Source organism: Trichoderma virens (genome assembly GCF_000170995.1).
Source record: "Trichoderma virens Gv29-8 chromosome Unknown TRIVIscaffold_86, whole genome shotgun sequence".
Classification (NCBI taxonomy): domain Eukaryota; kingdom Fungi; phylum Ascomycota; class Sordariomycetes; order Hypocreales; family Hypocreaceae; genus Trichoderma; species Trichoderma virens.
The window spans coordinates 1104128-1118820 of record NW_014013663.1 but is presented as its reverse complement, the minus strand read 5'-3'; the positions used below and the strand labels follow the sequence as shown (position 1 = coordinate 1118820).

General features: G+C 47.1%; 6 protein-coding genes across 6 annotated transcripts; 3 read left to right on the top strand and 3 right to left on the bottom strand.

Annotated features, from left to right (window-relative positions):
- Positions 1–185: 185 nt before the first annotated feature.
- On the bottom strand, positions 186–1101 carry TRIVIDRAFT_231701 (uncharacterized protein; the record flags this gene model as incomplete). Its single annotated transcript, XM_014097325.1, has 2 exons — positions 186–693; positions 747–1101. The coding sequence occupies 2 exons, from the start codon at positions 1051–1053 to the stop codon at positions 287–289; spliced, it is 714 nt and encodes a 237-aa protein (XP_013952800.1).
- An 861-nt stretch (positions 1102–1962) lies between these two features.
- Positions 1963–3483, bottom strand: TRIVIDRAFT_78137 (uncharacterized protein; the record flags this gene model as incomplete). The annotated part of the gene is made up of 4 exons (XM_014097324.1): positions 1963–2754; positions 2826–3059; positions 3113–3217; positions 3267–3483. 4 exons carry the CDS (start codon positions 3450–3452, stop codon positions 2083–2085), a joined length of 1197 nt encoding a protein of 398 aa, XP_013952799.1.
- Positions 3484–4437: 954 nt separating this feature from the next.
- Positions 4438–6329, top strand: TRIVIDRAFT_90794 (uncharacterized protein; the record flags this gene model as incomplete). Its single annotated transcript, XM_014097323.1, has 4 exons — positions 4438–4572; positions 4634–4704; positions 4766–4879; positions 4936–6329. The coding sequence occupies 4 exons, from the start codon at positions 4438–4440 to the stop codon at positions 6182–6184; spliced, it is 1569 nt and encodes a 522-aa protein (XP_013952798.1).
- A 392-nt stretch (positions 6330–6721) lies between these two features.
- TRIVIDRAFT_59360 (glycoside hydrolase family 74 protein) lies at positions 6722–9431 on the top strand (the record flags this gene model as incomplete). The annotated part of the gene is made up of 4 exons (XM_014097322.1): positions 6722–7044; positions 7102–7888; positions 7948–9340; positions 9412–9431. The coding sequence occupies 4 exons, from the start codon at positions 6722–6724 to the stop codon at positions 9429–9431; spliced, it is 2523 nt and encodes an 840-aa protein (XP_013952797.1).
- Positions 9432–10135: 704 nt separating this feature from the next.
- TRIVIDRAFT_137876 (uncharacterized protein) lies at positions 10136–10738 on the bottom strand (the record flags this gene model as incomplete). Its single annotated transcript, XM_014097321.1, has 1 exon — positions 10136–10738. A coding segment is annotated over one exon (603 nt), but the record flags the coding sequence as incomplete, so codon positions are not given.
- A 2778-nt stretch (positions 10739–13516) lies between these two features.
- TRIVIDRAFT_51001 (uncharacterized protein) lies at positions 13517–14673 on the top strand (the record flags this gene model as incomplete). The annotated part of the gene is made up of 3 exons (XM_014097320.1): positions 13517–13692; positions 13774–14362; positions 14452–14673. 3 exons carry the CDS (start codon positions 13517–13519, stop codon positions 14671–14673), a joined length of 987 nt encoding a protein of 328 aa, XP_013952795.1.
- Between the last annotated feature and the right edge of the window lie 20 nt (positions 14674–14693).

Here is a 14693-nt window from a genome sequence, read left to right as displayed (position 1 = left end):
CCTATTAAATGGGTTATTCTTGAACATCGTCTATAAGTTACGTAGCAGGCATAATATTTGAGAAGTTCCATATACCACTTATCCAGACATTATCCAAGCAACTATGAGAGAATGATGCCGATTCCCTAAAATCAGGCTGGGGGTGTTCAATTTGTGTCACTATGTCATGTCGGTAAATTATAGATCGCCAGTATCAGTGAATTTGCAGAAATTAGTAAGTATAGCTACGCCGGGAAGAAACAATGCGACGGTTCAGTATATACACATATAGCCATCAAGGATGTACCTAAGGGTTAGTCTTGGGCCACTTCCAATATATATTGGCACCCTCGACACCTGCCAAGGGATTTCCATCGCCGTGAGTGGCGTTGCCATATTGTTCCTCAAACCCACATTTGGTATAGAACCCATCTTTACCCAAGGCGCTGACCACCGACGCACAAACACCATCAGTTTCAGCCTGCTCGAGGCCCCATCGCGTAAGTTTCCGACCTATGTTTTTGCCCTGGAAATCGGGCCGCACTGCTAGCCCTTCGAGATACCACGATTCAGCGCGTTTGCCGCTCCAGATCGTGTCAAAATAAGGATACGACCGCTCCACGATGTCCTCCTGCACGGGGTCGCACGCACGACTTGGCCACAACCAAGCATGAATTTTCATAGCGACAACAAAAAGAGGCTTGAGCAAATTTCCTAGGCCAATATCTCAGCTTCCATGAGTGAATGAGGCGCCAAGATATACTCACGAGGATCCAAGTACGAGCGCTCCAGCTTCTTGCCACCGTCTCCCAATCTTGTCCATTGTGCAATCCCGGCGATGACATCTCGGCCGCTCTGGTCTTTGTCCACGGCGACGAGCCATCGCCAGCGGTAATCCCAAAAGTTGACGCGTGCCCGCCGCAGCCAATACAAGTGCACATCGTCTGGATATTCGTTACGATGAGGATGGATGAGCTGGCCGAACAAGTTATCCTCCCAGAATGCCTTCGCCATCACACGGGCAATTTCGGGCAATTCTGAGTAGCGCGCATCGCGCAACACCACCTCAGACATATTGTGGAATGGAGAGAGAGTGATGGCGACAGGATGCAATATGTTGGCCAAGAAAGATTGAAAACAGATAATAACCCAGCACAGTAGATGGTCAAACTCTAGGGTAGTTGCGAATACGAGGATTTGTACGCTTCTTGTTCAAGAAAACTGCTGGATCCAACTACTTAGCATTAAAGAGCAAATTTCCCTTGAGTATCCCTGTAATATGCCAGCCCTGCTTAATAAAGTGCGGCCAAATGCCGCTATTGAGAAGCATCGCAGTTTCTTGGTGATGAACACCTTCACATGCTAACTCGTACGGCACCTATACTTGTGCATTTCAGGAGACCAATCTAGACTGCATCCCCCCGGCATGGGACCTCCGACATGCGAACTAATGAATTTAGTTTATATAATAGCGCGTCCGGGGCGGCCCTGCTTCCCGCTGTCTACGAACTATGAGTAGTACTAGAGACAGTAAGCATTAGTAAAAAAGACCAAGTCTGCATTGCAATCTATTTCGACAACCTGATACTCTCGGACTTGATCTGCTTTAACCCGTGAATCTACGCTCAAAGTCCTGATAATTTGCGGGCAAAAACAAAGTGTCTTGTTGTGGCCTACGTAGTTTTAATTTGAAGATTTTCCATATTCGTTGCAAGGGCCGGAGCAGTGGCCGACGCCCTTGTTCGATTAAGTTGTTGGCTGTGTGCGAACTACGGCAGCTTGCATTGTGATCCGATTGGCCCGGGGTCAAACCCCTGTCATCCGCTTACTCAATTGTGATGGCTCCGATGTGACGTTGGCCCGCCCCATGCTTAACGTTCAGCAGAGTACTCGTAACTTCCTGATGATGGGTTCGATTAAAATCCCTCACACCACGGATCCTTTCCGAGGGATTTTCCCGAAGACTTCACAATGGCCAAGTATCCGAGGCGTACTATGTATATATAAGGAGCATCTCCCTCTTTCCTGAGGATTAATTAGAGTGAGGAGGCCAGTAACCCCGCTTGGAAAATCCCATCTCCTACTCTGGCTATGGACGAATAATTACAAAGAGCTAGCATTCACCGCTTGGCGATCCTCATGCGTGACCTTCCACGCCACCTCCTTGGTGATGATCATATCTCGACTACCAGTTCTGGACCTTTCCTCTTCTGACAAGTTCTCCCGGCTATCCCTGCCGAAGTGATATGCCTTGGCGGTGGTTTGGTCCGGAATGTGATCCGGTCTCCAGCTGTGCGGTCGACCACGGGCTTCACCGTCAGAGTGATCATGGACCCAAACAGACGTCGATGCTCCTGCAGCTGAGGTGGCCTTGGATCGACTATTCTCAAGCGAGCGAAGTGGATACGCATTGCTTGACGCGTACACGCTAGAATCGAAAGCGAGCGGAAAACCTAAGCCTATGGAGAAAGATTTTAGAAAATTCTTCATGTTCGGGACGGTGGCGGAAATGAGAGACCAAACAATCATGGTCTGTTGAAAGAGAAGACTGTTCGTGACGGCAAATTGAGGCTCAGGGGAGGTCGGATATTTGCTGAAGTACGCCAGATGCAGAGCTGAGAAGGCGATGAGCGGTAGACGGAATGAGAAAGCCAAGGCAACCTGAAACTTGCGGGAGAATGACATATTAACGGTCCATGATACCCATACGATGAAGAGCCAGGTAAGAATCTCGGTAAGTATGTCAATCGCAGTGATCACAGCCCATCGTACATTCTAGAAGCAATTCTCTGGTTAGGCATCTTGGTCGTGAGGACACCACGAGGAATAACATGGTTCTTCCATACCTGGTTTGGACATTGTTTGACATTATCCAGAGTCAACAATGTACCGCCGCGGCAGTTGACTATGAATGCCAAACAGGAGCCTACTCCCCATACCGAACTGAGAATCATAAGCCCGATACAGAACGGTTTACTCATCCCAGTCTTGGAGTCAATAATTCGATGGATGAGAGCAAGGACAGAGCATTTGGCGAAGCTCAGGGATAAAAGGCAGAGAATAACGGCCGCGAGAGTGGACTGTGAGTGAATGTGTTAGTTGCCGAAAGCTGTAGCAGCGCTCAGAGGCTTACTTTCGAAGATGTCGCCCATTTTTCTGCTGGCGTGATAGAGTTGAATTTGCCGAGGCCATTGTTTAAGCCAACAAACACGGCGATGGATTGAGCTAAATGTAAAACCTAGCATGATCGTCAGCTTTGATTTCAAATGTGAGATCAGTCTCCTTACCGTTGCCGAAGCAAACAAGAGATCATCAAAACCGAACATCCGGTACTTAATGTACGCTCTTGTCAGGGCACCAAGAAAACTATATAACAACGACAAGATCGTTAAGATCCATAGCTGCCCTGAATGGTCGTTGAAAGTAACGCGCGAGAACGGAGAGGAGCCATCTTTTGATGTTTCTGGATCCATGAGTAGGAACGGCCTGCAAGTCCGGCTCGAGAAAGGCAACAATTTGACAACATCGAAAGGGCAAACCTTTACAGGAGACAATGAATGCCTATTAAGCTTCTCATTTTACACCTACAGCGTGACAGCTGCGAAAGTTCCGGCACTGACAGATGGACGGACGTGTCATTTGTTCCAGACCACAGTATCCTGATTTCAGACTAGTTACAAAGTAGTCAACGGCTTATTCTCGAACCAGGCACATCCAGAACCAACACTTCAGTTTGGGACAAGGGTGTGAAATTTTTCGCCTTGGTGCTCCGTAATGTGTGCGCCGTTTAGACTTCATCACCTGTCACAAACATACGAGACATCATACACACTTTGTACAAAACCATGTCCTTGTCTGCAACACATATCCTTCGACCCTTGATGTTGTATTCTCAAATTTTCATAGCACGATTGCAAACCACTCATTCCCTCATACCAGTGATTGAATAACGAGAAGTGGGCCTCATCCATGTCTTCTCACTTCGTACTCGGCTGTTTAGCAATGCGCTCTGGATACCCGAAATCTTGGGATGCATGTGTGTACCTGTGCCAGTCGCTGCATATTAGGTACCATCTGATTTCAATCAAGCTCTGTCACCTGCATTACACTAGAGCTCCCTGCACGGCACAAGGTAGGGATGATTAGACAAGGACCAACCAACACTCATGCACCAAGCCATCTTTGGGGGCTGAGGCCGATATGCGCTATCCCCAATCCAACTTCAATGGTATACTACGTACAGTAGTACAAGTACTTCTCATTGCTCTCCCTGTTTTTGTGACTGTCTGGCCATGCGTGTCTGCTGCATGCACCCTTCCTCCTGCACCTATGTAACACTAGTTGCAGATTTGTGATTATTTTTTTTTTCTTTTTTTTTTTCTTTCCCTCCCTCCTTTGTTTTGTGTTCCTTCCAGTGAATCCACCGCTCCAAAAGGGGTTCAAAAAAGCATCGCCAAAATGGTAGTTGACGATAAGGAAGTCTCTGAGGTCAATGATGCCGCCATTGGCCTCAATGATGATGTTGATGAGAAAAAAGGAAACGCGGCCGACCGCGCGGACATGTACCGTATGGGCAAGGTACAGGAAATGAGGGTTCGTGCTGGTGACTCTTGACCTTAATCTTACTGAGTTTTGTTAACGTGACATCTATTAGAGAAATTTTCGCTTCCTGTCTATCTTTGGCTTTTCTATGATTCTTATGGCGTCATGGGAGTTCTCTTTAAGGTAAATTGTACTATCAAGATGCTGTGAAAGTTTGCGCAATAAACTAACATAATGATTCAAGTGTATCTACCATCGGACTTGTTAATGGCGGAACTGCTGGTTTAATCTGGATGTTCTTTGTTTGCTGGATGGGTTTCCTCCTGGTGAACACGACCATGGCCGAGATGGCTTCAATGTGAGTGATTTCTAATCTATGTGCATGGATGGATTTCTGATACTTACTTTTGGCAGGGCTCCAACAACCGGAGGACAGTATCACTGGGTATCTGAATTTGCGCCGCCGCAGTATCAGAAATTCATCAGTTATCTCATGGGGTGGATGTGCGTACTTGGCTGGCAGACATCTTGTGCATCCTCTGCATTCATTGCCGGCACGCAGATTCAAGGTCTTATTGTTCTCAACAGCCCCGACTATGTCCCCAAACCATGGCATGGCACTCTACTCACTGTGGCCGTTGCTGCTTTCTCAGTACTCTTCAATACTGTCCTTGCTAGGAAGCTGCCACTGATTGATGCGCTCATCCTTGTTATCCACATCTTCGCCTTTTTCGGCATTCTGGTTACTCTCTGGGTTCTTTCACCGACAGCAGATGCTAAGGCTGTCTTCACCGAGTTTAGTGACGGTGGAGGTTGGGGCAGCGTGGGAGGCTCAACCCTCGTGGGAATTCTCGCAGGAGTTTTGCCGCTGTTAGGTGCAGATGCCGCTGTCCACATGTCTGAAGAGCTGCGCGATGCCGGCCGCGCTTTGCCACGTTCCATGATTACGACCACCATTTTCAACGGCGCTTTCGGATGGATTATGGTTATCACATTTTGCTTCTGCATAGGCGACCTCTCCGAGGTCATCGAGTCTCCAACCGGCTATCCCTTTATGCAGGTCTTTTACAACTCGACAAAGTCAACCAGCAGTGCTACCGCGATGTCGGTGTTTATTGTTGCCATGACTGTATTCTCCAATCTGACTATGGTGGCCACGGCGTCGCGCCAGCTCTTTGCGTTTGCTCGAGACCATGCTGTTCCTTTCAGTCCTTGGTTTTCCAAGATTAAAATAGGATGGGATGTACCGCTTAATGCCATTCTGACGACTTTCCTCATCTCAAGCCTTCTTTCACTTATCAACATCGGCTCGGCTGTCGCACTAAACTCTATCACTTCTTTAGCAACAACATCACTTCTATCTAGTTACATCGTCTCTACTGGTTGTATGATCTGGCGGCGATGGACAAAGAGCCCACTTCTTCCATCCAAGTTCAGTCTGGGGCGATGGGGCCTTACTATAAATATTGCCTCCGAGGCCTTTCTCGTTGTTATCTTCGTCTTGGCATTTATGCCGGGCAACCCTAATCCGACGGCAGCTCAGATGAACTGGAACATTGTGATTTACGGTGGCGTTACGATTTTTTCTTTGGCATACTACTTCTTTCGTGGAACTCACAGGTATCACGGTCCGGTCGCTTATGTCAGAGTTCTTCAACAATAGAAAAATGACAATGCATTGTTCTTAGTTAAGCCAGACCTCCAAGAAATTGAGTAGTCGCATTGCTTTCTAGGGCTCTTTTTATCTGTATGGTAATATAGGCAGTTTATCATCCGCATACAAAAGGGTAAATATATTTATAGCCTCTATTAACACATAACAATTAACAGCCTAATAATCACATAGTTTAATATAATTGGTGCGCATGGAATCATCAAAGACGAGATCCACATTTCGGATATAATTCAATTATCCTATTTATTAAATTTCTTGTTCATACTTATTTCTGAAGATAATACAACACAGAGAATTGCGGACCATCCTAAACGAGTGTACAAATTATTGTCACATACTGCGCAATGATTAGGCAATAGCATTTCTCTAAAAGAGAAAACAGTGCACTGCTGCCCTACAAATTGCCCGATATTTGGCTAGTATATAAGAGTCAGATACCTCCACGAGACTCAGGATGGTCGTTGGGCTTCCTGCAAACTCTCTTCACAGACTGAAGTTTTCCCATTTATTTTATCATACTTGGTCATGAAGTGCGCTCGCGTGCTCGCCCTCTTTCTTGGAGCGGCTATTCCCGCTCAGGCCGCATTTACATGGAAGAACGTTAAGATCGGTGGCGGCGGCGGTTTTGTTCCTGGGATCGTCTTCCATCCCAAGACAAAAGGCGTAGCATATGCCCGAACAGACATTGGTGGCCTGTATCGCCTGAATTCTGATGATTCATGGACTCCAGTCACAGATGGAATTGCTAACGACGCGGGTTGGCACAATTGGGGTATTGACGCTGTTGCTCTAGATCCGCAGAATGATCAGAAAGTATATGCTGCGGTCGGCATGTATACGAATAGCTGGTGTGTGAAATTCCATTGCATATATATCCAGGGCTAACAGCTCTGACACATCATCAGGGATCCTAATAATGGGGCTATTATTCGCTCTTCAGACCGTGGTGCCACGTGGTCTTTCAGTAACTTGACATTCAAAGTCGGAGGTAATATGCCAGGACGCGGTGCAGGGGAGCGGCTAGCTGTCGACCCGGCCAATTCCAATATCATCTACTTCGGAGCTCGATCAGGAAATGGTCTCTGGAAGTCCACTGATGGCGGCGTTACCTTTTCAAAGGTAACATCGTTTACGGCAACGGGCACGTACGCGGCAGACCCTACCGATCCCAACGGCTACAATAATGATAAACAGGGACTTATGTGGATAACCTTTGACTCAACAAGTAGTACCAGCGGAGGCGCGACTTCTCGCATCTTTGTTGGCACCGCTGATAATATCACTGCTTCAGTTTACGTGAGCACAAATGCCGGCTCTACGTGGACAGCTGTCCCTGGCCAGCCGGGAAAATACTTCCCTCACAAAGCCAAACTTCAGCCTACGGAAAAAGCTTTGTACCTTACATACGCCGATGGTACGGGACCATATGATGGAACACTAGGATCAGTATGGAGATATGACATCACAGCTGGGACTTGGAAAGACATTACCCCAGTCAGCGGATCGGACCTCTACTTCGGTTTTGGAGGTCTCGGCGTCGATATTCAAAAGCCGGGGACTCTTGTTGTCGCTTCATTAAACTCTTGGTGGCCGGATGCCCAGCTGTTCCGTTCCACAGACTCAGGAACGACATGGAGTCCTATTTGGCAGTGGGCTAGCTATCCTTCTATGACTTATTATTATGGCATCTCGGTAAGCCAGAACTGACAGCGTGAACTTGCCAAGATCTTCATTGCTAACCTGGTTTCAAGACTCCAAAGGCGCCATGGATCAAGAATGATTTCATAGACGTAACTAGCGAGTCGCCATCTGATGGACTTATCAAGCGTCTTGGTTGGATGATCGAGTCACTTGAAATTGACCCTCTAGATAGCAATCACTGGCTCTATGGTACCGGCATGACAATATTCGGCGGTCATGACTTGGCCAACTGGGACACTGTTCACAATGTGACAATTCAGTCGCTTGCTGATGGCATTGAAGAGTTTGCTGTACAGGGTCTAGCCTCTGCACCTGGGGGTAGCGAACTGTTAGTGGCACTAGGAGACGAGAACGGTTACACATTTACAAGCCCGAATAGCCTCAGTACCTCGCCGCAAAACGTCTGGTCAACGCCAACATGGGCGACTTCGACAAGTGTTGACTTCGCAGGCAACTCCGTCAAAAACGTTGTCCGCGTTGGCAATACTGCTGGCACTCAGCAAGTTGCGATTTCATCCGATGGCGGCGTGACATGGAGCATCAACTACGGTGCTGACACATCTATGAATGGTGGCACTGTCGCTTATTCGGCAAATGCTGACACAATTCTGTGGTCGACTGCCTCATCTGGAGTGCGGCGTTCGCAGTATCAGGGCAGTTTTACAGCCGTCTCTAGCTTGCCCGCCGGTGCCGTGATCGCCTCAGACAAGAAGACCAACACCATCTTTTATGCCGGATACGCATCTACTTTCTATGTCAGCAAAGATACTGGCAGCACTTTCACAACTGGGCCTAAGTTGGGCAGTTCCACTTCCATTCGAGACATTATTGCCCACCCAACAACGGCGGGCACTCTATATGTCTCGACTGATGCCGGCATCTTCCGTTCGACCGACTCAGGCACAACCTTTACCATAGTCTCTACAGCCCTGACCAACGTTTACCAGATTGCCCTTGGCGTTGGTTCTGGCTCGAACTGGAATTTGTATGCCCTCGGTACTGGGTCAGCTGGCGCCCGTCTTTATGCCAGTGGGGATAATGGCGCAACCTGGACTGACATTCAAGGTAGCACTCAGGGTTTCGGTGCTATCGACGGCGTCAGACTCGCTGGTAGTGCCAGCACTGCTGGACAAGTTTACGTAGGTACCAATGGTCGAGGTGTTTTTTATGCCCAGGGAACAATTAGCGGTGGTAACGGTGGAAGCCCATCTTCCTCCATTTCCTCGAGTAAGCCCAGCACCACTACCTCAAGCCGTACTACACTCTCCTCTTCAACCATCTCGACTACCCGTACCTCTATTGTGACCTCGACTACTCGCACCAGCTCGTCAGCCAGCCCTTCAGGAACAGGCCTTGCACAGCATTTCGCCCAGTGCGGAGGTATCGGCTGGACTGGTCCAACACAGTGTGTATCACCGTGGAAGTGTCAAGAACAGAACGAATGTGAGTGATGATTTATATCCTGAGCATCGTCACTATTAACGAAAAAAAAATTGCTAATCTGACATCTATAGACTATTATCAATGTGTTTAAGCAACACTGCATGGGCTTGTATATTGTGATAATAGCAACGATGAAGTTTCGATACCATGTTTAACTCCTAGAAAAAAAAATGTATGCCAAGTCCACATAATGCAATATCTGAAAGCTATTAAAAAGTTATATCGTAGCATTTTTGATTAAATGACCCAGCCTGTATGAGTGTTGGGTTTATGGAACTGAATTTGACTGTGTCCAGCAGTGTGTTCTAAGCTGTCTTATTCTGTTCTATTTTATTTTATTATTTTATCTTTCTTTTCCTTTCCTTTTCCTTTTTGCCCATCGAGGTTGAGTTCTTAGTAGCACAGTGGCTACTATTACCAAATGAAATTCTTGGTTAATAATATTAGGCTCTCAATCCGTCAGCAACCCTTGAACGATGAAATGTTGAAAGCTGGTACGTGCTATATCGAATCGCCAAGAAAAAAGATGTTCAAATCAAAACCACCAAATCCATAAAAACATTCCAGAGATAAACTTTGTTGATAACTTGCAGGCTCTCAGTTTCACCTCAGGGAGAGATAGTTCATCAAATCTCTCCATTTTCCGGTCTCTCTCTCTCCCATTTAATCTCTCACGGCTGCTGGTGGCGGTGTGACGATTGCCTCTGTAGATTGAGCTACCCTGGTTGCTGCCTTGTGCACAATGGATCTCATCGGGCTACTTTGCAATTTCTGCTGAGGCTGATGATTTCCTCCAAACCGAGATCGAATCCCAGGACTTTTTGCATCGAGCTCAGCCTTGACTTGGTTGTACATCTCTTCAATAATAAACACCTCCTCTTGGGCGTCAAGAGTGCAGTCGGTTAAACAAAGCTCCCGTTCGCGTTGCTCAATGTGCTCACGAAGTTCTCTCCATTGGTTCTCCTGGATTTTGAACCGATCAGGAAGGCCAGACCCTTTAAGATATGTCAATATCCCTGCCATGATTGTGCCCATGGCGCCTAGTCCAGTAACCGCATGGCGAGAGCCGTCAGCGGCTCCGATTGCCGTCAACGCGGCGCCAACGATGATTTGCGCTCCAAGACAAAAGTTTATAGCGATATGAAAGATTTTGTAGCTCTTGGCTGCCTTCTGCTCTGCTTCGATTACTCGAAAGTATAGACCAATATTGGGCGCCGCGCGCCTGGCATGGCCGGCGCTTGACAAAGCAGGCACAGTGTCTATGCCAGTCAAGGAACGAAATGCGAGGAGCTTATCAGTCGGCGGGATTAGTGCATCGTGATCAGTTCCGATTATTGTGATTCGTTTCCCGTTACTGTTGGTCTCTTGACCCGCTGGGTCCCTGTTTGGAGGATAGCCTTGCTCCTCTCTATCTGTAGACAACGGATCTCCCATATCCATAGAACGGACGACTTGAGCAATTTTTCGGAGCATAATTTCCTAGATCTTATGAAATAAAAGCTACAGCACAGAATATAAACGAGAAAGCTGCTGAGCAGTGGTAAAGAAGAAGCGATGATAATGACGAGTCGCGTTGCCACAAATTTTGTGGATGCGGATCTGTCTTCGGAGCTTTTTGAAGCTAAAAATGGGAGCGATCATAGACCACAAGAGAATTTCAGGCCCAGATCAAATCATGTGGGAAGACATGACAAAAAGATGTCTTGGGCCTCCTTTGCGGCCTTATGTCACCCACCTCTCCATGCGACTTCTCCTGCTTCATGCAGCATGTAGTATTGGTCAAAGGAGACACTGCCGTCTGCAAGGGACTCAACCTGGTCCTCTAATGATGCGGGCCGCCCCTGTATCTTATTTCGATAAGCCCATCGCTAACTGGATTGAGATTCGCATGATAAAACCCAAGACATGATTCGGCGAAACGCAGGTGGCAGCTGATACAACAACCCCGCTTACTGTGCGGCTGAACTCCCGTGTGGTTAAAAAAAGAAGATTTGCGGTTGGAAATGCGATGAAAGATTGCCGAAGCTAAGCTGCCAGGTGCGGCACATCAAAGAATCGAGATTGCGAAGTGGATGCGTCCTACCGGAGCCATACTTGATAACTAGAAGTAGAAGACATCAACCAAGGTGGTAAAGTGTGTATGGAGCAGGGATGAGCGTTGCTTTCAAACACAAAGTTGCGACTTGACATTCTACTGCTTGCCTGTGTTCACAGTCACCATTGGTACCTATGCTGACGACTGAAATCTTCCAGCTTAGTTTTTTTAGCCTCAGAACTGGCGATGTTACGCCACCTATCATACAACAAAGAAAAGCCCAAAACATTCTCCATAGGCATTCTCACTAAATTGAAATTGTGTTCTGGGCTTTTACGTACTTATATTGGCAGTAAAAGCCTGGTGTAAGAAGAAAGGGAATGGAAATTGTTGACTAATTGTTAGGAGAATTAGTTTAGCCTAGTCAAATGCCCTTGATAATGGACTCATCCTCCTCCTCCTCCTCCTCCTCCTCCAAAAAAAAAAAAAAAAAAAAAAAAAGGGGGATCCCTGATTTCCATCATAATAAAGATTCCACTTGGAATAAAAAAAAAAACCTGAGCGTCTAAATTTATTATTCTCGTATTTAAATGGTGGTCGGCAAAGGATTTCAGCTTGAAATGTTGGGTGAGACAAAGGTCAGCTGCTCCTCCATTTGTCTGAGACGTAGCATGAAGACTGAGCTTCCAATAGTAGCAATTATCAGTACCTATACCCATATAAGATGCGGAGTCCAAACTTTCGGAGAGAGGCAGGGAAAAGAGACATCACAATATCTGGCTGAGGATGGCCAGGCCAATAGTGGCGGTACAGATCCCCGTTTCATAGCTGTATCCTTTTTTATCTCCCAAAATCTTCAAATCTAACACAACGACAGAGCCATCTAATGAGAACCTCTTGTGAGGCAGCGTCTGTAACAGTCAACATTTGTAATTAGCTTGACTTGGGGAATCCTATTTATTAGCAGCCGCTAGACAGAGGGCTCTTATTTAAATTAGGTACAGGTGCATTGTAATCTGAGGAAGTGCATATGTGTGTGTGTTGGTCTTGGTGGGCATTGCCAATAAGAATGGAATTCTTCTTACAGCCATAGGAGCCTTTACAGGATCCAAATATCCAGGAAGCTCTTGTTTTTCGTATGGAGGAGGTTGCAGGCATAGGAATGTCAGCAATTAGCGTCATAAGAACGAAGCATCCCTTCCCACTCAATCTCAGCCTACGAGATCCTGCGAGTAAAGTAGTCAGGTCAATCTATTACATACTATGTATTGCATAGAGATATAAATCCTTCCGCGTCTTATTTCGCGCGTGGTGTTCATGTGCTGCACGCAACCCGCTATGTGTATATCAAGATGCCTACAAGCGATGGCACTATCTTGATCAGGCGCAATCTCAGCATGCGAATTCTGCAAGCCCAACAACTGAGACGAAGCCACGAATAGACCTCATGTCTTTTCTTAATTAACTACTTATTCTAGTGATGGCAAGTCATTTATCCAGAAAGTGAGAATAGGCTCTAATAGATAGCCTATGCAATTTTGGACAACTTCTACATCGCGGTATACTGGTATGTACTAGTATGAGCTACTACACAGCTCTTCCGGCGGAAATCATTCACCCGAACAAACAAGATCGCTTAAACAACAGGGGCCAAGGAGAATTTATAAGCTGATGGAGTCAACATCAGTCCCATTGGCGACGGCAGATGGGGTAGCGCACGATTCGTGCATCGCAAACTCTTGCTTCGATCAAATCAGCGCGGCGTGATATTCCCGATCTAGTCTAGCACATCGCCAAAAGCATATCGATCGACTTCCGAGCTGCATCTCGGGCCGCCCTGTCAAACTGATCTGTGCAAGGGCATGCGAGGGCAATAGTCTGCGGTGGCGGTACCCAAAATGATTGGCTGGACAAGCTCAACTGTAGTTACCGGCCCTGCCAATCTGCTGTGAACCAGATGCCTTTGGACGATATTTGAGAGCATGCTTATTGACACTGTCATTGAATGAAACAAGATGCGATCGTAGCAAGTAGGATAAAGGACCGTCAACGGCTATAAGAAGAAGCTGGAAATCCAACAATATTACGGCTATAGTCAACAGTTCCAACAGCACCACTGAAGCTAGATACTGACCATAGATATGGACACCGCCACCAGAGATGAAAAGACCATCAGAGTCGGAGCCGTCCAGGCCGAACCTGTCTGGCATGACCTTGACGGATGTGTGGACAAGACTATACAACTTATTAACCAAGCCGCCGCAGATGGCGTTCAAGTTCTTGGATTCCCCGAAGTATGGATTCCAGGATACCCATGGTAAAACGCCCAGCCATCACTGAAGCCATTTCCTTGTGCGACGACCCCATATGCTAACATTTCGAGTTGTATGGATACTAGGCAGATGTGGTGCGCTCCACCTATTGTTCAAGCGACCTGGGTTCCTCAGTACCAAGCAAACTCCATGACTAGGGGCTCTCCTCAAATGAAACGCATTCAGGCAGCTGTTAAGAAAACTGGCATGTTTGTTGTGCTGGGCTACAGTGAGCGCGAGGGAGCCAGCATCTACATTGCGCAAGCCTTCATCTCACCTGACGGCGAAATCATCCACAATCGCCGCAAAACCAAGCCTACTCATGCAGAACGTACCATCTGGGGTGAAGGCCAAGCTGAGTCCCTGAAAACAGTTGTGGATTCGCCATTCGGCAAAATAGGTGCCTTGAACTGCTGGGAGCATCTGCAACCTTTGCTGCGCTACTACGAGTACACACAAGGTGTACAGATCCACGTCTCGAGCTGGCCGTCCATCTTCAGCATGCCCGAGCCTGAAAAGATTACTTGGCTCTACCATGAGACTGGCGAGGCGAATAATCGCATTAGCCAGAATATGGCGATAGAAGGTGCAACTTTCGTCATCTGCTCTTCGCAGATTCTTACAGAGAAGGGTCTAGAGACGAACAGCCTGTTGGCAGGTAATCCCGTCACCAAGGTGGTAAGTCAGTTTCTGTGTCAGCTCTTCTGGTTATGCTGTGTTCTCGGCGAGCGACGTATTGGCTAATCTCAATCTCTCACACCTAGCCTGGTGGTGGTTTCTCTCAGATATTCGGACCCGATGGAAAGCCATTGTGTGAACCAATTGGAGAGGGTGAAGAAGCAATTTTACAGGCCGATATAGCTCTAAGCGACATCGCCAAGGCTAAGATATTCATCGATGTCGCTGGCCATTACGCTCGACCAGACATGTTGAGTCTCCTAGTCAATCCAACAGTTGCTAAACACGTCACAGTAATGGACAAATAGAGAGCTCAATTTTTCGCTAT